Below are 22,566 nucleotides of genomic sequence, written 5' to 3'. Positions count from 1 at the left end.
ACTCATAGACCCTTTAACCCTTGTGCCTCTTTGAACCTCTCATAGCATAATTCTCGATTCTCATCACATCTCAACTCAGCCATTAGTAAAAACACAATCTCTCATATAAACACTCCAAAGCGAATCAATCCCCTCATCAACCCCCCCAAAGAAACAATACATAATGGCAGAACCACAAGAACCATATCCAGGCGCAGACCGCATCCGCTCACTAACAGACCAAGACGCAATCTTCAACGCCTTCGACGCCTACCCCTGGACCAAAGACTCTGCCTTTCTCGTACGTCCAAAACTCATCCCAATCTCATCATAAACCGTCCTCATCTCACTTACATCTACAACACAAAAGTCCGGCCTCCGCGCCATCCTCGGCGCCCCAAACTCCTCCAACCCGCAAGGCTCCCTCCGCGACATCGCCACCCACGCCCGCATCTTCTACTACGCCCAGCGCATCGGCGTCCAGATCGACTTTTCCGCCTACCACGCCTGGCTCGCCCGGAACCCGGACCGCCAGCCCCCGCACATCATCCCCGAGGAATACGAGCAGCCGTCATCATCCTCTCCGTCGTCTTCTTCCGCAACACCATGGCAGCAGGCCGCCCCCAAGGCAGATCTCTACGTCGACCGAAGCGCCCAATCCCACTCCGGCGAGGGGGAACCGTCCTACCCCCTTGGTTTCGCCGAGATGATCAAGCTCCTCCAGGAGGGCAAGCCGATTCCCGGCATCAGACAGATCCCCAACACTATTGAACGAGATCCTGTAAGTACACAAACTCAAAGATTGGCTTGTCTTTTGCATACGGCTTCTGTACTCACACATGAGGCCCTTGTAGACGGTGAAGCCTGTTGGATCACGGGCCGTTCCTAGAAAGCCTTGGGAAAAGGAGACATCTGCAAATGTCGAGGCGGGTGCTGGTGGTGTTGAGAATACGCTTGATCTCGAGTTCCCCCCGGTGGAGCAACAGAACGCAGCGGCAGCGGCAACAGGATCTTCATGATGCCGGCAGTGTCATCGCTGTCCGATGGTGATGGAGAGAAAATATCCACTCATTGAAATGCATTCATGGCGTCTACTGGCCGATGCAGATGGCCCGCGCTCTTGTTCACGTGTGACAGTTGGATGCCAAACTGAAACTGAACATGTTTGGTTACGATTTAATAAACATACCCCTTTCAACCTGAAATTCTGTCTCGATTAAACGGCCTAACGTCATTATTCGAAATTACGGCCCCTTGTGCTTGAAGCACGCGGAAGCCGCAGTCAAAACAAAAAAAAGAGAAATCCTGTAATAAAGAGCGTCGCAACTATTAACACAATTAAGACTTTTTTTTTTCGTATAACATCCCTCCGTTGTCTCCACCGCGCAAAACAAACTGCAGTTTCCATCAACGTGATACACTCCCGCTCCCACTCCCCTTTTTGCAATTAAAATGTTCTAATAATCACCGGGCTTGTTACATCAATTAGCTCAGCCTCGTCTTCGAGTGTTGGGGGTACGCACCGTCCTAAGTGAATGTGTCATTGCCTTTACATGTCGAGATGCAATCCGAGCTCTTGTCAAAGAGAATGTTGTCGTTACGGTTAGCAGATGTAGTCTCCTGCATATTTCAAAATGCATAACCATATTGTGTCCAATGCACCCAGTCAGGCAGTAGCCAGCTGAGCGTAGGATGACGGGTGATCTGTAAATTGATTGCATGGGAATATGTTCATAAGAAGAAGTCGACAAATTCTTTGTGTCATCTTGTGATCTGCGTGAGAGCAACAAGAGTGGAAATTAGATATGGGACGAGTCGGCAACATGTCTTGTGAGAAAAAACAAACGATGCTGCGCAGGATTGCCTAGCAGAAGGCTTGCCAAAGTGTTAGGTAGCGCCTCGCACACGTATATACCGTCGATGCCTATACCGCATCAGCGGTAAGAGGTTCCGAACCTGGCTGGTCCCGGTCCTCCAATGCGGCTGCCGCCCATACCGGGCCCAACACCGGGGCCGGGGCGAGTCGTGACCGCGTGGTTAGTGCATAGCATTCCGACACGAGATCCAAATTTAGACCCCCTGAGAGAGACCATATGCTTTCGGATATGGGCAGCAACCATCTCACGATGTTGAGGAGAAGCGTTGTTAAGAATCCACTGAATAAGGTAATTTCCGTATTGGTCGCTGGCAATGTCAATCAGAGGAATGCGAGTACGGTCGCGGCGCCCCTCGCAAACTCGATCAAGATATCGACCGAGAAACTCGGCACTTCCAATCTTGAGGCACTTCTCCACAACCTTGGAGGCGAATTGATCAGTGCTATACTCTGCGGCATACCGGATGACGTGGTCGATGGCCCGGCTGCGGTCAGGGGGCGCTCCGTGTTCGCATATGTGCTGGATGCACCAGTTCCCAAATTGGCCGTGAGCCACAATGTCGATATTGGCAAGGACTTCTTCAATGCACGGGCGCTGAATGACCGTGTATTAGCTAGATATTAAAATATCTCGGGAAAGTCTGAATACCACTTACCTTGTCCTCTTCGAGGCAGTTCTCAAAAATGTTCTGTACAACAAGACTGCCAGTCTCTCCAAGGGCAACCTCGTGCCACATTCCTCGGAGAGATTCGTTGACAAATTTCATAATCTGGGGTGGAGATTCGGTCCATCGAAGTTCGAAAAGCTTCTGCCAAACGTGACAGGCATACCTGTGAATCACGGTTTCAGGGATTCGACGGAGGAGCTCGTGAACCATGATTGCCTTGTATTCTTCTGGGACCGAGTCGAATGCCTTTTGCACAACGTGGCACCCAAAGGGATCCATGGACAAGTTCAGAGTGTTTCCACGAATGGCTTCGGCAATCTTAATGACCTGCTCCGGAGTTCCGTGCTCAAAGCAGCGTTGAACAAGGAAGTTGCCAAACCTGTTGACCATCAAGGGGTATGCCTGCGCCACAATCGCTTCGACAATCTCATACTTCTGCTCTGGTGTGCCCACCTTGAGCTTTTGTTGCAGAAAGATGGAAGCTTGTTGGTCATTGTTGCAAACAATCTTATCAACAATGTACTTCCAATTGCAATTCACGTTTCGGTCGAGAAGGCGGCGGTAATTAAGAGGCTCTGTTGGTGGGAGATAAGTTGGTCCCTCTGATGGAACAACCTGTTTTTCATCAGCATGTGGATGGTAGTGGGTGATTTCCATCGAACTGCTGGGTACCTCATTCTTCCAGCCAGCCTTTGAGGTGAACTCTGAGGCATGGGGAGAAAGAGGAGTGCCAATGGCTTGTTGGTGAAATGGGGGATACATGTTAATGCCCATTGGAGCCATTGCTGGTCCGACGCTAACGTGAGCACCTGGAATTGGGACAGGCACTGGGCCTCCGACCGAGTCAAACTGATGAGCTGGGCCGCTGAGATTGACATATGGGGCTCCAAACTGGTGGTTCGGATTCATTCGGTTGTCGAAGCGAGCACCACGGCGGTTCGATGGAGGCCGCATGATGTCGTGATCAGGAGCTTGACGCTCAGGACGATGGCTGTCAACAAGAATGTAAGGCGAGTTCGGGTCCACGCAACTTTGGTTAAATCCTCGGCCACCAAACCAGTGAGCGGGAGATGGCTCAGGAGCAGGTGGATGAAGAGAGTTGTTGTTGTTGGAGAAGGACGCCTTTGTAGATCCCCAGATTCCACGGGCACGATTAAGTGCGGTGGCTGAGGCAGAATCACTAGTATCGGACTGAGTATCATCTGGGGTGCCTCTGCTCCAAATATTCTCTCGAGGAGCCGCTTCAGTGCGAGAGACCGCTGCGTCAGATTCCTTGACAGACCGCGACTGAGCAAGCTCTTGATCCAACTTGGAGATGTGGTTCCTGGCTTGTGCCAGCTGTAGTTTCAAGCGGAAAACTTCTTCAGCATCTGGACGAGGATCTTCAAGGGTGACGCTAGCTGGGCGCGTAGTCGGGGCCGTAGCAGAGAACCCTTCGGTTACTGGAGTGATGGGAAGCGAAGTGGTTGAAGGAGTTTGGTCACAGACTCTCAAGAAGGCACCTTCGTCTTCCACTGCTTTCCCGGTCTGATTCTGTTGATTGATGGAAACCTGCTCTGGCATTCTCGCAAAAGGCTTCTCCATATGAAAGGAGTTATTGGTGGGTAGGTTGTGGACGTGCTTCATATGAACGGTGAGTAGGAGGAGAATCACGGGAGCAGATGGTTAAGACATTTACCTTTGGGTAACCTTGGTTTGCCAACTTGGAAGTAGTCAATGGCGAAATACCCTTTTCTTTCATCGCTGAGCTGGTTCCAGCTTCCTAGAGCAAGGGAGTAAGCAAATATATACCACCATGCCTCTCATGCTGCCAATCGGAATCCAAGCATCCGGCGCTTGTAGTTTCGTTGCAAACATCAGATCCAAGGACGGTAAGGAACTTACACTGGAGGCTACAGTCGCCGAGAGCACATTTCCTGCCTGCACCAACATATCTTTCAGGGGTGTGCCGGCTGAAAACGTAGCCGAGCGCTGAGGAGTAGATCCCGAGGAGCCGGAAGTCGACATTTCCTCCGCAGAAAATTATGGGAAGAAGGTAACGAGATAAAGATCAATGAGAGGATGCAGCGGAGAGTGCTATTGGAATAGACAAGCTCCCCTAAGAGGGCTAGACTGGGCGCAGCTTGTGTGCCAAAGTTGAAAGAGAGAAAAGAGGAAGAAAACTGGTGGACGATGGGGGATGTTGTGTGGACGAAGAAGAAATTAAAGGGACAGAGAATTGCAGAAGTAGATGTTAGCTGTCGGTTGCAGTCTCGGGTGAAAGAACGGCCTGTCAGGCAGCCAGAGGAAGGAGCTGGCAGCGGCTGTCAGTTCCTATCGCCGAAAAGGGCCACCGCCTTGTCTGGTGCTCGCTAAGGCCAAAAGACAAGGCAGGATTTATACGTCAGCCAAGGTCAGGTGCCTATAAGGAATTGGATGCGATATTTTGGCGGTGCTGAACGAGGCTTTGCAGCGAGTTTAGATGTATTTAGGCCTGGAAAAAAGAGAGAGGATAGAGGAATATATAGAAAGAATAGGTAGAGAAGATGTATCAGGCGGTTTTCGGGCACCTACTAGTGCTTCGAGAACTTGCCGAGTGGGACATTGTAGGCAACAAACTCCTCTGTGAATCACAGCGAGCTTCCAAAGATTGCCTAGAGACGCGGGTTTTGCTCTCCTTTGTTTGCCCTTGACTCTTTGTTACGATTACCTAGGCACCAACACACTAGCGTTATTTGTACTTATCTGAGTTCGAAATAATGGCCGTCAGAAGAGCCATGAGATGCGAAATTTCCAAAGTCTAGTATCACATCAGTAGGCGCCCAAGTTACTGCCTACAGGTAGGCACCTCCTTGGCACTGAAATTAGAAGCCTCCAATATTCTCAACACGGACCAGATTTCTCATTCCATTCGGCGAGGATCCTAGTTAACATAAACCTCTATTCGTATCCATCCTATCTAATACAACATTCCTTTTCTCGTCTCGCAACGGAATCAGGTGATCTGATCCGAGCTTGGGGGTAATTGTACAGTACAGTCGATTTTAAAATCTCAAGTGGCATCACAAAGCCTTGAGTCACCATATCCTTCAACGCCATGTTTTTTTATTCTCATGATAGCCTCCCACTATGATAACATAGATCTGTGTTCATGTGAATCAGACATGACAATGTGGAGAGAACACCATCGCCACTGATAGTGCGACGATTATCGCTTCTTTCCGGGGGTGGGAGCTGTAAAATTCTTAGCAAATGGACATTCCAACAGGAAAATGAATCATCATCAGATGATGGTAACATACCAGGAGGGCCCTTCTTCTTCTTTGGCGCACTCTTTCCACGCTGCTTAAGCCTAGAATTGCAGTTTTAGCCGGCCGTCTCTTCAAGGCTTGTTCCAATGCACCTACTCTTCAATGTACTCGAATCGATCTTCCTCGGCGTCGTCCCACGTGGCAAGGACTGGGCCAAACTCTCGCTTCACATCCTTAATCGATGCCAGCTTCCGGGGGTAGTAAGCGGCGAGCGCAGGGCCTTTGAGTCGCTGTCGCAAGACCTTGTTGCCCATGCGAATCCCCTCAGGGTTGAACGTCGTGGCAAATACTTGGCATTGCGCCTAAAACAAGTTAGTTTGCAATTCACGAGCAATAGAATCCTGAGGAATCTTTACCTTCATCAAGTCTAACAGCCGCGCACGAGGGACACTCATCTTTACATGCTTGATCTCCAAGGATGGCACCGGCTTTTGACGTTGAATTGAAGTTTGAATGCGCATATCAAAAGAAAAGAGGCTAACCTATCTTGGGACTAGCATCTACCGCGCTAAGGAGGTGGGTCTTTTCTCAAGTGAATCGACCCGCCCCAAAAAGCGCCTTGAATTCATCCTTGGATTCTTCACATCAAACGCGAAATATTTCATCATTATTTTTTCAGTATATTGTCAGAGAGAATATGCCTAAACGACCGAATGCATCCCCGGGGGACCACTGGGCAAAGAGGCAGCAGACGGGGGACCTGAGAAAAAATGACGAATCTGTCAATAGCGCCGAGGCATCAGATCAAGCGTTGACATTGCTTGCAGAACAGGCGGATGAGCTCGTAGATTGTCTTCAATCCTTGAAGCGCCAGTTTTCACAGAGCAAGAACCCTTCAGAGCTCCGGCTTGGAAGTGTAAAATCACGACTGTCTCGATTGACCAAGCAACTGCTTCCTTCATTTCAGATTATCGGATCTCTTGAGGAGCCTGAGCCTGAGACTCCCCAGCCCATAATTGAGACAACACCAACGGTATGCATATGACTTTCCCAGCGACTTCCATCATCCCACCAGCCGGCTGAAAACTAACTTAAAAACCTCAAGGCGTCGGTAGTCACCCATGACACTTCTGGCATACCCTTGCTCTCTAATATCAGGGTGACACCATGGACTTCTTCGGAGATTCGGCAAGAGTGGCCACCTCTACCTCCTATTTTGGACCCTAAACTTACTGAAGAGGTATTCACGCATCCCGGACTTGGATTGAACAACTATGAGCGCCTAGAATGGCTAGGCGATGCATATCTCGAGCTTATCGCGAGCTCTCTCATTCACCAAACATTCACGCAGTTGCGTTCTGGGGCTTGCTCTCAACTCCGCGAGAGATTGATTCGGAACGTCACTCTCGCCGAGTACTTTCGACACTATGAAATGTCTCAGTGGGCCAAGCTTCCGGGTGCCTTTGGTGATTACAGGGGTCACGGGCGAGGCAGGTCAAAGGATAAAGACTTGGTCAAGACACAGGCCGACATGTTCGAAGCCTATGTCGCGGCCGTCATTCTCTCGGATCCTCAACAAGGCCTTACGAAAGTGGTGGAGTGGCTGAAAACACTCTGGGGTAGGACTATCAAGGAAGATATCTGCAAGGCCGAAGCAGCAAAAAAGCGATCAGAAGCTCAACCAACAGCGGCGGAGGTGACAAGCTCAAATGCAAAGCAGCAGCTGAGCGTGAAAATCGTAGCTAAAGGGGTTACGATTGACTACAAGGATCTCCCTGGCGAGAAGAAGGACAAGAATCTTGGACTACCTCTGTTTACTGTTGGAGCATATCTTACCGGCTACGGCGAGGTTGGAAGACTATTGGCAGTTGGCACAGCCCTAAGCAAAAAGGATGCTGGACAAAAAGCAGCTGAGACGGCATTGCAGAACAAGCGACTGATCCAGGCATACGAGGAAAAGAAGAGGCAGTATATGCAAGCTAGAGACGAGAGTTCGGTTGTGAACGGCCTTTTATCTGGGTGGTGAAATAAGAGGCGTTTACGGGTATGGCTATCGACAAAGGGATACGACACAGGATACATTGCGTAAGAATAATGGGTGGACCAGCTCTCGAACCTGGAACTGGATTACTGTTAAACAGGATACATACAACCTGACTGTTGTGATGAATAAAGAACATTGTCATATCACTGCTGATGCTAGAACAAGCTGTATCGAGTGTGGTGACAGGTATTAGCGAAATGTCTCGCCATGGTGACCGGCTTGTAACCACTTGTCACATCGTGCGTTTTGGGAACCCGATCTCCCGATGGGTGCTGTCTTGGTCTGCCAAAAAAAAAAGGTATTAATGAAGAGTTTCACTTGCAAATTGTGTGTCACGGAGGAGCAAAGATGCTTCAGATGGAGCAAACATTGCGAGGTTGGTACTTTGAAGCCCAAGATGTATTTTGTAATCTTCACCCTCCAAATAGGTGTTGACCCGTGCACTGGGAAATATCAGGTAGTATCTCAGCAGGTACTCTGTAAATGCAATCAAATCACTGGACCAAAGCTGCATGCCATTTCTTTGTCTGCCGCACATAAAAGCGGTAAAGACCCTCTTCTTCATGTGCTGGGCAGCTAATCTGGGGTAAACTGGACCTAAAAACACCGGCGCCGTCTGCAGTCGAGGTACCTTTTACTAAGCGCCCAGGCGACTTTCACGTGCTGCGGCAGGTATCGCATACCCGAGTTGATGACGCGAGGCCCAGCGCAGCTCTTGGTTGTGCCACACTCTTTTTCAGCAGCCGAAGCCCCCTGGCCGGTAGCGTCGAAGCATTTCCGAGTTTATGGAGCGCGAGCGCGCCGAGGTTCAATTGCGAGCCGGAAGACAGACCGAGCCTCCATCGCCAACGAAACGCCCGCAGACATAATCTCGACATCCACTAAACTTGCCACGACCAAGTAATCACCTGAAATCCCTCTTCTGCCACCTGCCTTTGCGTCATCGTCGCGGGATAAGAGCTTGTCGCAGTGCTGAGCGTCGACGACTCGTTCTATAGCTGCAGTGTATTCGCGCCGTCCGTCGTCGGCTGTTATCGCCAAACCGATCAGCCTTTCCGGATCAGCAAATCCAAGCCCCCCAGCCGACGCCCTATTCCACCCAACAGTGCCATTTAGTGGCCAAGAGAGAGGGGACCCGAGAAGAATAAGAATAGGGGAAGGATTCGCACCAATTCTAAGCAAGAGTTTTGTTTGTCCCGGACGATTCTACGAGGCTGCTTTCAGGCTTGTTGGGAGCAGCACGGCTCCCCGTCATAGCCGCCCCCGATGGCGGACTCCGTAGGTGGGTATAATGGCAGATGCATCTGCTCCCCCACGAGCCCGCAATGGTACATGCACATGCTGACCGCCCAATGCTGCAGATCGAGTCTTTGTTCATGCCCTAAACACCGTCAAGAAGATACCCAAGACTGGAGCGTCGCGGCCACCCCCTTCTGAGCGCCTACGGCTGTATGGCCTCTACAAGCAGGCCATGGAGGGGGATGTGGATGGTGTCATGGAGATGCCCACGGCCGGGTCGGGTTTACCTCCGGACGAGCTGCAAAAGGAGCGGGATAAGTGGGATGCGTGGAATTCACAAAAGGGCTTAACCCGGACCGAGTCCAAGAGGCGATATGTCGAAGCGCTCATCGAGACAATGCACAAATACGCAAACACGTCGTAAGTTGAGGGTATCACCAGATGCTGGTACATGGAAACTAACTTCTTTAAGCAGGGATGGGAGAGAGCTCGTTGCTGAGCTCGAGTTTGTTTGGAACCAGATTAAAGACAACGTTCCCAGCTCCGATTCCTCATCAGCCAACCCAAGTGACCCCACACATAGCTTCCAGCAGCCGAGGAACGGCAGCGATGGACCTATGAAGATCCTAAGCCCCATGAGCGAACAAGATGTGGTCGAGCTGCGATCCCGCCGGCAAATCGACGAGGACGACGAAGATGCGGTGGCGAGGGACGAGGAGGAACGTGCCGTCAGCCTTCAGAACAGCCGATGGTCTAAGAAGATGGAGCGAGCTATCACTAAGCTCACGGCAGAAGTTGCCGCTCTTCGCGAACAGATTGCCACGGGACGGGAGTGGAAGTCGAAAAAGGAAAAGAGCTTTCCTTCCTGGATAAAGTGGTTCACTTTCGTCGTCATGAAGCACCTGCTGATCGACTGTGTCGTCCTGAGCATAATACTCCTCTGGATGCGAAGTCGAAAGGACCGTCGGCTAGAAGATATCGTGAGGGCAGCGTTGCGACTGGTCAGGGAATACGTCAGAAAGGTGCTCCCTTCCAGATGAAACAGGAACAACAGCCGACTGTACATTATTCCCCGGCCGGCGTCCAGAGAGAATCATCATACCGTCCTAATGCGGATCAGGTTCGCAGCCATCCATGCCCCGTCACGAAATACCATGTTCATCTTTCACGAATGTCACATCTATCCATTGAATAAACAACCAGACCAATTCACCTGTTTTATTACCACGGCTCCCGTCATATACGCAACATTTTTTAGACTATAGAGGCCAATATATATCTAGGTTCTGAATAACATAATACTGATAACTGCTTCAAAACCACGCCATCCAGTAATTTAGTCGAGACAATCCAAGTCTTCTGGTAAATTGGGTATTCAAATCATGTCTCCACATGCTCTTTTGTAGATGAGCTAGATATCTCCCTACTTGATTGCCCATGAACGGCTTATCAAAGAGGTCATATAGAATCTGTAACTCGGCGCTTCTTTCGCCTGACCATTCGGCAGCAAGCTCATAGAACCGCAAGGCACACACCATAGGGAAGAGTCCCGAGCCGCCCTGGACAGCGCCGGCCATTGGCTCAAAAAAGAGATGGCCGCAATTGACAATTTTTGAAGCATATCTTTCTGGGCGGCCTATCAACTTCTGATCATGACGCCCTAAATATGCTGAGTCCGTTGTATCCTCTGATACACCGTCCACCAAGGGGTCTTCGGATATAGACTCTATGATGCACGACAACATTAGGCATATACTCCAGTAGACACAGCTCAGATGAAGCAATGAAAAATCGCTATCAAGTTGTGGTATGGGTAGAGGCAGCCCTGCAATTGCGTGGTCGTATATGGATAGATCAACATGAATCCGCCACGCAATCAAGGCGGCCTCTAGCTCCCGACACTGCGGCAAGATATTTTTTCGAATCTCATCCGCAGTTTCTGAAGTACCGGCTCCGGCTAGCCAGTCTACCTGAACTAGTATATCTGGAATACCGCTCATAGCATCAATGAGCTTGTCTTTGGTAGATTTCTCGGTAATAGTCCAGGGGACTGTTTTCCAATCATCGGAGCTGAATGGAGATGAACATCTCCGCCTGATGGCTAATAAAATCTAGACCCGTAATTGTTGGCATCAGCAAGTTTGTTTCGGTCTATAACATAGGAGTTTACCAGTCGATAACTTACTATGTTTATGCGGCTATCAACGAACAACTGATGAGATACTCCAGATACAAAGGACTCTGGCCCTCGCGCAAGGAACATGGCGATTTGTCCCTCGCTATGTCTCTGCCATCCAGCCACTCCTGGATCTCCATCGGGACCAAAGAAAAGCTAAAGTAGATGTTTTATCAGAATCATACCATGAACGACATACCCTTCCAAGAGAAACGTACCTCATAAAGCGCCATAACTCTGGCAGCCACTACCAAGCTGTCACTCTTTGCTCGACTCGGCTGCCTAACAGCTTTAATCATCTCTTGTATTGTCCAGTTATACACTTGTAAGCCCTTCAACCGCAGTTGTTCATCGTTGTTGATCCTTCCAAGAACGGAAGTCGCCGTAGCCACTGTCGCATATCGAAGAGCAGTCTCAGTGTTGTACAAGTCCCCGATGAATCTTGTCCAGCCAACCGAGGATAAATCTGAAGACTCTGGTGAAAATTGAGGTCCATCTGGTATCATTATGCTCCAGAAGAGTCCAAAGTACAGCTGCTCCCTCGCCGATCTTGCGAACGAATCTGGCAGGACAACGTGAGAGTTGCTTTCTCTCTTCTTTGCATAGCTGACTATCCACGGCCGAATGTCTGATACTGCTTCCAACTGAGGTGATGTGCAACATTCCTGGTTAGATGATGCGCTTGCAGTCGAGTTGAGCCAGATCCTGTCAGTCTCATAGCCTTCACAGACTACCTTTGCACGAACACATCGATCGCACACAGGAGTGCGCCTATCGCACTGGGCGGCGCTGGTTAAACAATCTGAATATGCATATTGCGCGAAAGTGACGATGTACTCACGCCCTTCTTCCGTTTGCGACAGGTGATGCAGCCTCTCGACCGTCGTGGAACGCCAACCATGTCGTGTTTATTCTTTCTTGTGTCAGGCGAAGTACATGTACCTATTTATAGGGCGCTCAGAAGACAGGAGCGCAATTCATTGACCTAAGAAATGGCGCAGTTGAGAGGTATCATGTACAATACGATCTGGAACATTTACATGTAAACTCCGGAGGGCATGATATGTCAGCACCGTTGACGACAAAAACTATGGGGATGACTTGAGATGAGGTGAGGGCGGGCTTGATGCCGAGGTTTCTTCGATCCTTGTAAAACGAGGGCAGGTATCCGTATATCCAGATACTCGATATTTAAAAGTGCGATATTACCTGCTAGGTATGATTATCAACTCTAACAGTGTATAGAATATTTAAATCGTCGGAAATAGTACACAGATTAGTCTAATACTTTTATATGTCTTGTTGGTTCATCTTTGTAGAGGCGCAACTGAGGGTCCGATCTGGATCCCCCACGCAGAGCAGCCCCGTCTTATTGCCTCACACCCAGGTAGCATTGCTGTATATGATCTTGCTGGGTATGCAGGCTGAGTTACTAAAACTTCAATTTCATAAATTAATTCATTCATCGTCTGAAACCTCATTGGCCCGTTATGATGTGTTTTCCCCAGCATTCGTTGATACTCAAACTGGTCATGTTTAGAGGTTAGTAGGTAGTTCTAGGTCCAATAACAGACGCTGCTCCATGTTTGTGTCGCTGCAGCTCTGGTGGCGTCACGTGCAGGAACTGGTCGCCAGCTAGGCGCAAAGCACAGACGCGGTTTTTGGGCAGGGAGGAGCTATGCGAACATCTGGCCTGCAATCTGGCATCATAGCTGGCCTTGAATCTGTCCAAATCAGCCTCCCAGCTCCGCGATTGTCTCTCTGCTCAGAGGAATTCCTGGAGCTGTGCAAGTCCAGCCATCAATGCTGCATCAAGGCCTTTGATTGGGCATCCATCTCCCTTTTCCTTTCCAATTCGCCTCTTCGAATTCTGCCTCCGTCCGCAACCCCGCCGCCATGGTGCGCCTACGAGATATTCCCCGGACGGCCACCTTTGCGTGGTCGCCCGGCTCCGGAAAACCCATGGTCGTCACCGGAACAAAAGCCGGTGCCGTCGACGCCGATTTCTCTGACGAGAGCAAGCTAGAAATATGGGATCTTTCACTCGACAACCAAGACCAGGGCATCGAACTCCAGCCCGTTGTCAGCATCACCACAGACTCTAGGTAGGATTCTTGGCATCCGCCCCTCCTTGTTGGGCCTTGTCACTAAAACCAAGGTTGTTAGGTTCTACGATATTGCCTGGGGACCTGCCGACGCCGATCACCCCAAGGGCATCATTGCAGGTGCTCTGGAAAACGGCACCCTCGAACTATGGGACGCCGAGAAGCTCGAGACTGGAGCGTCTGACGCCTCCATCTCCAAGACGACGAAGCACACCGGTGCTATCAAGGCAATCCAGTTTAGCCCCCTCAAGCCCCAACTCTTGGCTACTGCCGGCGCCAAAGGCGAGCTGTTCATCTACGACATCGGCGACATCGAAAACCCCTTTCGTCTGGGAAACGCAGCGGCTCGATCCGATGACATCGACTGCTTGGCCTGGAACCGCAAAGTCTCCCACATTCTCGCCACCGGAGGGCCTGGTGGCTTTGTGACTGTCTGGGATCTGAAGACGAAGAAGGCATCTTTGACCCTAAACAACAACCGCAAAGCGGTCAGCGCCATCGCCTGGGACCCAACTAACTCAACGAAGCTGCTCACGGCAACCGCCGATGACAACACTCCCGTCATCTTCTTGTGGAACTTGCGCAACTCTAATGCCCCAGAAAAGACTCTGCAGGGACACGAGCAGGGCGTCTTGTCACTGTCGTGGTGCCAACAAGATCCTGACCTGCTACTTTCATCAGGCAAGGACAACAAGACGATTGTTTGGAACCCACAAACGGCAGAGCGCTATGGTGAATTACCCGAGGTTACCAACTGGACCTTCCAGACCCGATTCCACCCTCACAACCCCAACCTCTCAGCTACCGCAAGCTTCGACGGCAAAATCACTATTCAAACGCTTCAAAACACAAACCCCGATAAGTCGCAAGCTGTCAACGAAAAGCCCCTGGATGATGAGGAGTTCTTCAGGGCTGCCCAGACCCAGCCTCAGGGAGCCTCTTGGTCATTGGCCAAGGCACCCAAGTGGCTTGAGCGACCTATTGGTGCTTCGTTTGGCTTTGGTGGCAAACTCGTTATTTTTAGGGTGTCAACTCAGGCTGGCCAGGAGCGCTCGTCCAAGTTGGCAATCTCACAGTTTTCTGCAGATTCAGATGTCGCCTCCGCCGTCGAAAAATTCCAAGAGGCTCTCAACTCCAATGATGTGGCCACCCTTTGCCAAGAGAAGAAAGACCAAGCCCAGACCGACGAGGAGAAGGCAGACTGGACAGTTATCGAGACACTAGTGGGCGAAAATCCTCGTCCCAAGATTGTCGAGCATCTTGGCTTCAAAGAAGAAGACCTAACAAACGGAGCGTCGGCTGAAGCACCTGAGGGACAGGAGGCGGAGGTGGCCACCAAAGAGGAGGAATCTGTAGACGCAGAGGGCAAGTCCAGACGCCTTTCCAACATCTTTGGTGAGGGCGAGGGCGATGGCGATGACTTTCTTTCTGGTCTGACTGCCAACAAAGGTGCCAAGACTGATAAGCCCTTCCACCTCTTCAGCGACGGTGACACTTCTGTCGAGAAAGACATCACAAGAGCTCTGATGCTCGGCAATTTTGCCAAGGCCACTGATATCTGCTTAAAGGAGAATCGTATTGCAGATGCCTTCCTCATTGCCAACTGTGGTGGTCAAGAGCTTGTCGAAAAGGTCCAATCTACCTATCTCTCTCGCAAGAATGATACCCCCAGCTACCTGCGTCTCATCAGCTCCGTTGTCGAGAAGGACCTATGGGATATCGTATACAACGCAGATCTTGAGAATTGGAAGGAGACCATGGCTATCGTCTGCACTTTCTCGGATCCAACTGAATTCCCAGATCTTTGTGAGGCTCTGGGAGACCGGATCAACGAGCAGGGCCAACGCAAAGACGCCTCATTCTGTTACCTTGTGGGTTCAAAACTTGAGAAGGTTGTTGCCATCTGGGTGGATGAGCTCAATGAATCAGAGCAAGCTGGAGTGAAGGAAGAATCTGGCAGTTCTACCTTTTCAGTGCACACTCGATCTCTGCAGAGCTTCATTGAAAAGGTGACCGTCTTCCGCCACGTCGCCAAATTCCAGGACAAAGAGTTGGCACAGACAGCCGATTGGAAGCTGGCGACTCTATATGACAAGTACACTGAATACGCAGAGATTCTCTCCGGCCAGGGTAAATTGGAAGTTGCTCAGAAATATCTGGATTTGCTGCCCGCCACTTATCCGGCTGCCGAGCTGACCAGGAGCCGAGTGAAGCAGGCCACGCAAAAGAAGCCTGCCGCTGCACCGGTTTCAGCAGCTCGCCGAACGCCATCAATCCCTTCCGCAGGAAAGCAGCCGTCTGTGGTGGGCTACCAGCCTCCCCAACCTGCCCCTATTCAAGCTCCCGTGAACCCATACGGTGGGCTGCAACAGACTTCACCATCAGTCTCCACAGCTCAACAGTACAAGCCACCAGTTAACCCCTATCAACCACAAGGCTATCAGCCCCAGGGATACCAACCCCAGGGCTACCAGCCTCAGAATCAGTTTGGATTTACCGGAGCGCCAATTGCACCACCACCTATCAGCGGGCCCCCGAGGAACACGACGCCATCAGCAGGCCCTCCGCCATCCAAGTCCAAGAATATGGAGAACTGGAACGATGTCCCTATGGTGACGAAGGTTGCGCCGCGAAGGTCAACGCCCGGCGTAACGCCCATTGCATCGCCTTTCGGAGCTCAACAGGGCCAAGGACTACCTCCCCCTCCTCCGTCAGCAACATCGCCTTATGGGCCCGGTGCTAGGGCTAGTCCTCCTCCACCACCCAAGGGACCAGCTCCTCCTCGAGTACAGTCCCCATTAGCCGGACCTCCGGTTACTGGACCACCTCGAACCTCTTCTGCGGCGGCCAACCAATATGCTCCGCCAACCCCCATAGCCGGAGCTATCCCAACTCACGCGGCTCCTCCGGTTATGCCACGCACAGCTTCGCCTTATAACGCTCCTCCTGCCGGACCCCCTGTTTCCAATAGGTACGCGCCAGTGACGGCATCTCAGCAGCAGCCGGGACAGTATTCCGGCTCTGTGCCGCCACCTCCCGGCCCGGGAAGCAGGCCTCCGCCGCCTGCGAACCCCTATGCGCCACCAGTTCAACAGCAGCCGGCATCGCCCAGTCCATATGCCCCATCCCCATATGCTCCCGCGCCTGGACAGGTACCAGCCAGTCAGCCACCGCCAACAGGACCTCCTCCGATGGGTCGTCCTGGTCCTCCGCCTTCGACGGCATCTGCTCCTCCGCCACAGCAGGCCGCACCACCCCCAGCAGCCAAGTACCCTCCCGGTGATCGGTCGCACATCCCAGCCCACGCCCAGGTGCTGGTGGATATCCTGAGCCAAGACATGCAGCGGGTAGCATCCAAAGCACCCCCGACATTTGCCCCTCAGGTTAAGGATACGCAGAAGCGTCTGAACATTTTGTTCGATCACCTGAACAATGAGGAGCTTGTCCAACCGTCAACGATTGAGCAGCTCTCACAACTAGCCCTCGCCATTCAAACCAGGGACTACGCTACGGCCCAGAGGCTGCAGCTGGAGATTAACCGGGATAAGACTGAAGAGTGTGGTAACTGGATGGTAAGTTGAATAATCTTGAGAAACCCATGGTTCAGGCTCTTGTTTACTAATGTCTATTTGCAGGTTGGAGTTAAGCGACTTATCAGCATGAGCAAGGCAACTCCTTGATGAGTCAATAATGTTGTCTGTACATGGAGAGTTGTGGTGTTTTATTTGATACGCTTTATTGGCGGTACGATGTTATGTAAGGCATTGATTAAGAACCGCGGGCGGCACGATCCGTTAGATTATACATAAAGGCAATAGCTATTCAGTACCTCAAGTTGGTTATCCAATATTCAGCGACTACGTGAAGCTTGAGAATCGAAATTGGATGTGAAGGAAAGCCGTTTATTTACCACTACCGATTACAGCATTTACCTTGGTTGGTAATAGATGCCCAGTTCTCTAAGTATCTGCTACTATAGGTGAATGATCTGAGTCGAATGCGCAGTGGTTGGCTATGGCCGGCTTCGGCACGATTTCGTCTCTCCATCTATCCAAACACACGCATTGAAGTCAAATGATTACGCCCCGCAAAGTCAGCTGAACTCGCATAGCTGTCTGTATCGGGAAAACTCCCCTCGTTTGATTCGCCCTCAGAATTTGGAGACGCTCTCTGGACATGAAAAGGTGCCGTGATTCGGCCCAAGACTTAGTCTGTGGCGCTGCCATCCTGCTAGGCAGTATAAGAGCAAGGCTTAATCTTGAATGCTTCCAGGTTCCAGTGTCAATCAACTTGCTCCAACTTCCCCCGCAAACACCATTTAGCCCTTGCAAACCGCCTTCTAGTTTTTATCCCAAGATGCCTCTCATCTCTGCGTCCACCTGGAACTCCCTCGGGCTTAGCGTTGCGGCTGCTTTCGCTGTGCTCGGCTCGAGCGCTCTTTTCGACAAGAAGCGCACCGCTGAGCTCTCTAGCCTTGAGCCGTCGACAAGTGATGAGAAGCCCAGAGACGGGGGTGCCAGTGCCAGCCTTGTGGGCTTGTTAGTTGGTAGTCGCGATCTTACCATGGCGGCTACATTGTTTGCGCTGCATCGGGCTGGGCAGACGGACGCGATGGGGACGGTTATACTGAGCTCGATGATTATCTGTGCGGCGGATGTTTACATCGTGTGGAAGGGGGAGAAGCGGGCTGAGTAAGTGGTTCTAGAGAATGGATGAGTTGATGTGCTGATCTGATGTGGTGATGAAGGACTGCTATGTTTGCTGTGGGTGCGGGTATTTGGGCGGCTATAGGATTTGGGTTGAAGGGTTATTTTGATTGATGTGCTGCTTCAAATTCTTCGTGTATGATACTCTTCTCTCTCTCCACTTGGTGTTTTGGCCGTTTTGGAATCTAGGGGTTAATGTTTGTCGTTTCTCAGTTATCCCATCTACTTATTTAATCTCACCTTAATTGAGTGGTATTAGGATCTCGGATAATTATATAGCCAATATTATTTATAAAAGTCATTGGCCAGCAAATGCTTATACTTCTCTTGAAGCCGAATTCCAGCTCTTCATGTGTAGGGTACGGCAGTCGTCAAAATGCATATGCAGGTACAAAGTGGTGGAGCTGAATTAGATGCTTGTGCTTTGCACCTGATGAGAAACGTTCATGGTATCTATAGCCACGGCATTTCAAAATTCCAGATACCAATATTTAAGAACAAGGCTCAAAGCTGGAAAAGAAATTACTTTCATTTATTCTAATGATGATAATATCAACAGCCTGTCCAGCTTCTGCCGCTCTCTTTTCATCTACCTTAGTAGACAGCAACGTCTTATCGGCGAAACCTCGGCACAATAGCTATCCTCACTTCGTTCACCAGCTTGTCCAAGTTTTGAGACGCTCACACTCAGCACATACAAACACCAAAAACTACTAACCCAGTAGTGGCACGTTGGCCTGTCCCCTTTTTTCATTCACTATTCAAATTATAATCTCTAAAACCCAATTGACAAAATGACCGACTCTGCTCGCTGGAAAGCAACCGTCTACGTCGGCGGACTCTCACCCGTCGTCACCAACACGCACGTTTTCGACGCCTTCATCCCGTTTGGCGATATCGTCGAGGTGCAGCTCCCCAAGTCAGACGCGCCAAACTCCACGGATCCTCACAAAGGGTTTGCGTACGTCGAGTTTGAGGACAGTGCGGATGCGAAGGAGGCCATCGACAACATGGACCAGTCCGAGTTCTTTGGCAGGGTGATCAAGGTGTCACAGGCGAGGGCGCCGAAGAGTGCTGATGAGGGATTGGGTAGTAGAAAGGCGATTTGGGAACAGGTACGTTTCAGAGTTATTACGATTTCGATACTTTGTGATTTGGTATTAATGTTTGCCCCTGTATAGGAGAGCTGGCTCGCTGAGCATGCGGTGGAAGATGATGTCACAAATCAGGCAAAGTTGGAGGAACCAGCATCGGATCCTATGCAAGGTCTCGAGGGGCTGGATGTTGCAGGTCCAAAACCAGAGTAATGGCCGACAAGGGGACTGTCAGTTAGGCCAAGGGATGATTGCAATGGGTTTACGGAGTACTTGAATTGTTTTTGCATAGCGACGGTGTTTTTTTTTTTGGAAGGACAATATCATGGCATACTGTATTCCTTTTTACATGAATGGGGACCCGAAGTTTTGGAACAACATGTCAGCTGTGTTTCTCCTCGGCACTCCGCCCTAATGCTTCTCGACATATACAGATCTTAATCCCCCATCCCATGTGCATGTCAAAAGATTATCCCACCAACGGCTTTGCTTCTCGAAACTTGGTCAAATTTAGTGCTCGCCGCCGTGTCCATCCGAGTTCTGAGCGGCGCGGGCAGCGGCACCCTGTCGGGCAAGTCGCAGGTTCTTGTCGACGAAGAACTTGCGTGTGGTAGAGTAGGCAGCGGCGCCCAGAGCAAAACCGACGACGACGACTATGGTAGTTTTGCTCATGTTAGAATATCGCATCATCGAGTGGCGCGGATTGGGTGAGTCTTTTCGTACAGAGGGGGTACAGCTCGGCAGGGATCTGCTTGAGCTTGCGGAGGCGCTGGGAGACGGTGTGGCCTTTGGTAAACTTGTCAATAACTGTCGCTGCTGGGTTGCCGGGCTGCTCGGCGAGCATCAATGCCGTCACATACCGGCCTGGTCCTCCTTCTGTATAGCCGCGAGGTTAGCCGGGGAACTACTCCAATCGGGAGCTTCAGGATGGCCTGCACTTACGGGGACGGGTCGCATCATGCGGGCCGTAGGGCGGAAGGCCCGAAGAGCAAGAGTAGGACGCATTGCGATGAGCGGAGAGGGTTCAAGCGAGAGAGCTTCAGGGCGGGCGCAAGAATTGCTGCTTGGTGAAAGAGGAATTGTTTGGTTTCAAAGAGCCTCTCAATGGGCTGGTGCAATTCCCACATCAGCAAATGGCCCACTTGCGCCCACCGAGTGGCCCCATTGGCCCGATGGCGCCTGAGGCACACATTTTCAATCCGGAACATCTGATTCGGAACCTTGAGCTGCCAACATTCGACGCATAGCGAAATCTCCCACTCGCAATCCCTCCTCCTCGAATCGCTCCAATTGTCGCCCGCACTTCGCCCGCACCGTCGCCGAACCCGAATCATTCATCATGTCCGACGAGGAAGGCCAGGAGCTTGTCACCAAGCCCTTCAAGTTTGTCACTGGTACGGCCTGTTCGCCCGAGATAAAATATCCCCTCTCCCAAAAAAGTGGTCTGATCTCTGAGTGCATCCGAGGCTAACAACGGCGTTTTTGCAGCTGGTGAGATTGTCCAAACAAGGCGCCCCTTCTACGTGAACGACCGACCGACCGGCTCGGGGCAGCTTGATCAATGCATTGCCCATCGACTGCGAGCTACTTAACCCGCAGCTTGGAATAGCTTGAGCTTTGCCCGTCGCCGGAGGACCCGCTTCGCAGATACATGCCTTTCGTTATATATGCACACATGTCGCTAACTCGAGTGCTCGCGCAGGCACTGATGCCCGTTTCCCCAACGTGAACCAGACCAAGCACTGCTGGCAAAACTACGTCGACTACCACAAGTGCATCCTCGCCAAGGGAGAGGACTTTGCGCCTTGCCGTCAGGTACGGAGACCGGAAGGAGCTGTGGCTTTTGCGCGCACCTGAGTATACTGAACCATTGTGTAGTTCTGGTTGGCCTACCGATCACTGTGCCCCTCTGGATGGTACCAGCGATGGGACGAGCAGCGCGGTATGTTTTACGTCGTCGGTTTACCTTCAACTAAAGCTGATATTTTGTTCAAACAGAGTCTGGTAACTTCCCTGTGAAGCTTGATGCTTAGATTCCATATTTGACGTGGCGGGGTACATAAGCATGGGTGTTCACATAGATTAAGCAGCCAGGCGGCGCATGTGCTGCAGGAAAATGTAGTAGTAGTCAATCGCAAGCAAACAGGCTCAACTTTTGACTATTACCTTGTGACCAATCGCTTCTGTTGATGCACCTATAGCTGAGTATGACGTACATCACGCATATATCACCAAGATTACAAGAACCACTCAGAGGGATGCTCCATATACACATTAGCTATATTGGTATCGTATCAAACTCGGATGTCGTTCCTTTCCCATGCACCCCATGACCAAAACTCCTTTCATTGCTTTTTGAATCGAAATAAAAAAGAAGAAATTCAAATCAAAACCGCCATCCTTTATGAAGATTCCTTTTCATCTTCATTCTCCGAATCAGAACTCATGAATTCATCGTCCTCATCAAAACCGAAGAATGTTCTCGCCTTGGCCTTTGATGGACCAGGAGCCTCAGTCGGAGGGGGTGATTCTTTAGAGCTCTCCGAATCTTCCCCATCGCTCGCAGATTTGCTATTGCTTTGCTCAGTTGACGCAGAGTCGTGAGATGAGCTGAGTAGGTTGTCTTTATAGTTTCCAGATTTCATGGCAGCCAGCACGGCTTCGCGAGTTCGCTCGTTGCTTTCTTCTTTATCTTCAACCCACTGACCGTCCAACTTGCCCCTGCCGCCGGACTTGATCTCAGCCTCTCTCCTCTCTGCCATGTCGACAATCTCTTCCCATCGTTGACGTCGCTTCTCCTTTTCCTTCTTCTCCATCTCTGGTTTGATAGCGAGGTACTCGGCGAGAGCCTTGGCCTCGTTGATAGTGCGGATTCGTCTTCCATCCAGGTTTCGGCTTGAGCCGCCATCATCTTGCTTCTGCTTCTTGCGCGATGACATGCGACCACCGGCAGCTCGGAGCTGAGATCCGAAACCACCCTTTCCACCGCATAGGGGAATGGCGAGGCGTAAGGAGAGAAAATCGTCATTGTCTGATGTAAGGTACGTTGAAAGGGGCGCCTCTGATACTTGGGGTAGCAGTCGATTTGAGAGAGTTGTGATGATGAATTTAGCTTCGGTGGCACCGGCAGGCAGCTTCCCATCGATCTGCTCTCGTAGGGAAGTGACTGTAGTAGATGGAGATGCGCGCAGGACCAAGGTCGGTGGAAGACCAAGACCATTGAAGGTCGAGATGAGAACGTTGAGATGTTCCGCCATTGCGATGAATGGTTTGTTATAAACGTGGTGATGCGATCGTTTCAGAGAAGAGCTGCGAAAGGTGAAGAGCGTGGATGAATGATGTGAGAGCGTAAGATGGTTGTTGTGTTATTGATGGGACGGCTGTCGTATTTAAGACGTCGCCTTGCGAGACTTTAGGTTTGTCGTTGCCGGGGCAAAGCGGAAAACAGA

At 50.9% G+C, this 22,566-nt stretch overlaps 11 protein-coding genes across 11 annotated transcripts; 7 read left to right on the top strand and 4 right to left on the bottom strand.

Moving 5' to 3' along the window:
- Window positions 1–163: 163 nt before the first annotated feature.
- Window positions 164–998, top strand: Triagg1_6533 (uncharacterized protein; the record flags this gene model as incomplete). The annotated part of the gene is made up of 3 exons (XM_062901168.1): window positions 164–280; window positions 350–760; window positions 834–998. The coding sequence occupies 3 exons, from the start codon at window positions 164–166 to the stop codon at window positions 996–998; spliced, it is 693 nt and encodes a 230-aa protein (XP_062754470.1).
- A 915-nt stretch (window positions 999–1,913) lies between these two features.
- On the bottom strand, window positions 1,914–4,107 carry Triagg1_6532 (uncharacterized protein; the record flags this gene model as incomplete). The annotated part of the gene is made up of 2 exons (XM_062901167.1): window positions 1,914–2,450; window positions 2,512–4,107. 2 exons carry the CDS (start codon window positions 4,105–4,107, stop codon window positions 1,914–1,916), a joined length of 2,133 nt encoding a protein of 710 aa, XP_062754469.1.
- Window positions 4,108–5,710: 1,603 nt separating this feature from the next.
- Window positions 5,711–6,208, bottom strand: Triagg1_6531 (uncharacterized protein; the record flags this gene model as incomplete). Its single annotated transcript, XM_062901166.1, has 4 exons — window positions 5,711–5,736; window positions 5,805–5,854; window positions 5,910–6,115; window positions 6,170–6,208. 4 exons carry the CDS (start codon window positions 6,206–6,208, stop codon window positions 5,711–5,713), a joined length of 321 nt encoding a protein of 106 aa, XP_062754468.1.
- Window positions 6,209–6,450: 242 nt separating this feature from the next.
- On the top strand, window positions 6,451–7,779 carry Triagg1_6530 (uncharacterized protein; the record flags this gene model as incomplete). The annotated part of the gene is made up of 2 exons (XM_062901165.1): window positions 6,451–6,786; window positions 6,859–7,779. The coding sequence occupies 2 exons, from the start codon at window positions 6,451–6,453 to the stop codon at window positions 7,777–7,779; spliced, it is 1,257 nt and encodes a 418-aa protein (XP_062754467.1).
- Window positions 7,780–9,063: 1,284 nt separating this feature from the next.
- Triagg1_6529 (uncharacterized protein) lies at window positions 9,064–10,076 on the top strand (the record flags this gene model as incomplete). Its single annotated transcript, XM_062901164.1, has 3 exons — window positions 9,064–9,079; window positions 9,159–9,456; window positions 9,512–10,076. 3 exons carry the CDS (start codon window positions 9,064–9,066, stop codon window positions 10,074–10,076), a joined length of 879 nt encoding a protein of 292 aa, XP_062754466.1.
- Window positions 10,077–13,108: 3,032 nt separating this feature from the next.
- On the top strand, window positions 13,109–16,997 carry Triagg1_6528 (uncharacterized protein; the record flags this gene model as incomplete). The annotated part of the gene is made up of 3 exons (XM_062901163.1): window positions 13,109–13,317; window positions 13,379–16,889; window positions 16,953–16,997. 3 exons carry the CDS (start codon window positions 13,109–13,111, stop codon window positions 16,995–16,997), a joined length of 3,765 nt encoding a protein of 1,254 aa, XP_062754465.1.
- Window positions 16,998–17,673: 676 nt separating this feature from the next.
- Triagg1_6527 (uncharacterized protein) lies at window positions 17,674–18,137 on the top strand (the record flags this gene model as incomplete). Its single annotated transcript, XM_062901161.1, has 2 exons — window positions 17,674–18,008; window positions 18,065–18,137. The coding sequence occupies 2 exons, from the start codon at window positions 17,674–17,676 to the stop codon at window positions 18,135–18,137; spliced, it is 408 nt and encodes a 135-aa protein (XP_062754464.1).
- A 680-nt stretch (window positions 18,138–18,817) lies between these two features.
- Window positions 18,818–19,330, top strand: Triagg1_6526 (uncharacterized protein; the record flags this gene model as incomplete). Its single annotated transcript, XM_062901160.1, has 2 exons — window positions 18,818–19,138; window positions 19,205–19,330. The coding sequence occupies 2 exons, from the start codon at window positions 18,818–18,820 to the stop codon at window positions 19,328–19,330; spliced, it is 447 nt and encodes a 148-aa protein (XP_062754463.1).
- Window positions 19,331–19,627: 297 nt separating this feature from the next.
- Window positions 19,628–20,122, bottom strand: Triagg1_6525 (uncharacterized protein; the record flags this gene model as incomplete). Its single annotated transcript, XM_062901159.1, has 3 exons — window positions 19,628–19,770; window positions 19,841–19,924; window positions 19,978–20,122. 3 exons carry the CDS (start codon window positions 20,120–20,122, stop codon window positions 19,628–19,630), a joined length of 372 nt encoding a protein of 123 aa, XP_062754462.1.
- A 334-nt stretch (window positions 20,123–20,456) lies between these two features.
- On the top strand, window positions 20,457–21,150 carry Triagg1_6524 (uncharacterized protein; the record flags this gene model as incomplete). Its single annotated transcript, XM_062901158.1, has 4 exons — window positions 20,457–20,511; window positions 20,820–20,932; window positions 20,996–21,059; window positions 21,116–21,150. The coding sequence occupies 4 exons, from the start codon at window positions 20,457–20,459 to the stop codon at window positions 21,148–21,150; spliced, it is 267 nt and encodes an 88-aa protein (XP_062754461.1).
- A 369-nt stretch (window positions 21,151–21,519) lies between these two features.
- Triagg1_6523 (uncharacterized protein) lies at window positions 21,520–22,374 on the bottom strand (the record flags this gene model as incomplete). Its single annotated transcript, XM_062901157.1, has 1 exon — window positions 21,520–22,374. One exon carries the CDS (start codon window positions 22,372–22,374, stop codon window positions 21,520–21,522), a length of 855 nt encoding a protein of 284 aa, XP_062754460.1.
- Window positions 22,375–22,566: the final 192 nt, after the last annotated feature.

This window comes from Trichoderma aggressivum, assembly GCF_033847375.1.
Source record: "Trichoderma aggressivum f. europaeum strain CBS 100526 chromosome Unknown scaffold_026, whole genome shotgun sequence".
In the NCBI taxonomy this organism is placed as follows: domain Eukaryota; kingdom Fungi; phylum Ascomycota; class Sordariomycetes; order Hypocreales; family Hypocreaceae; genus Trichoderma; species Trichoderma aggressivum.
This window is presented reverse-complemented; position numbering and strand designations above follow the sequence as displayed.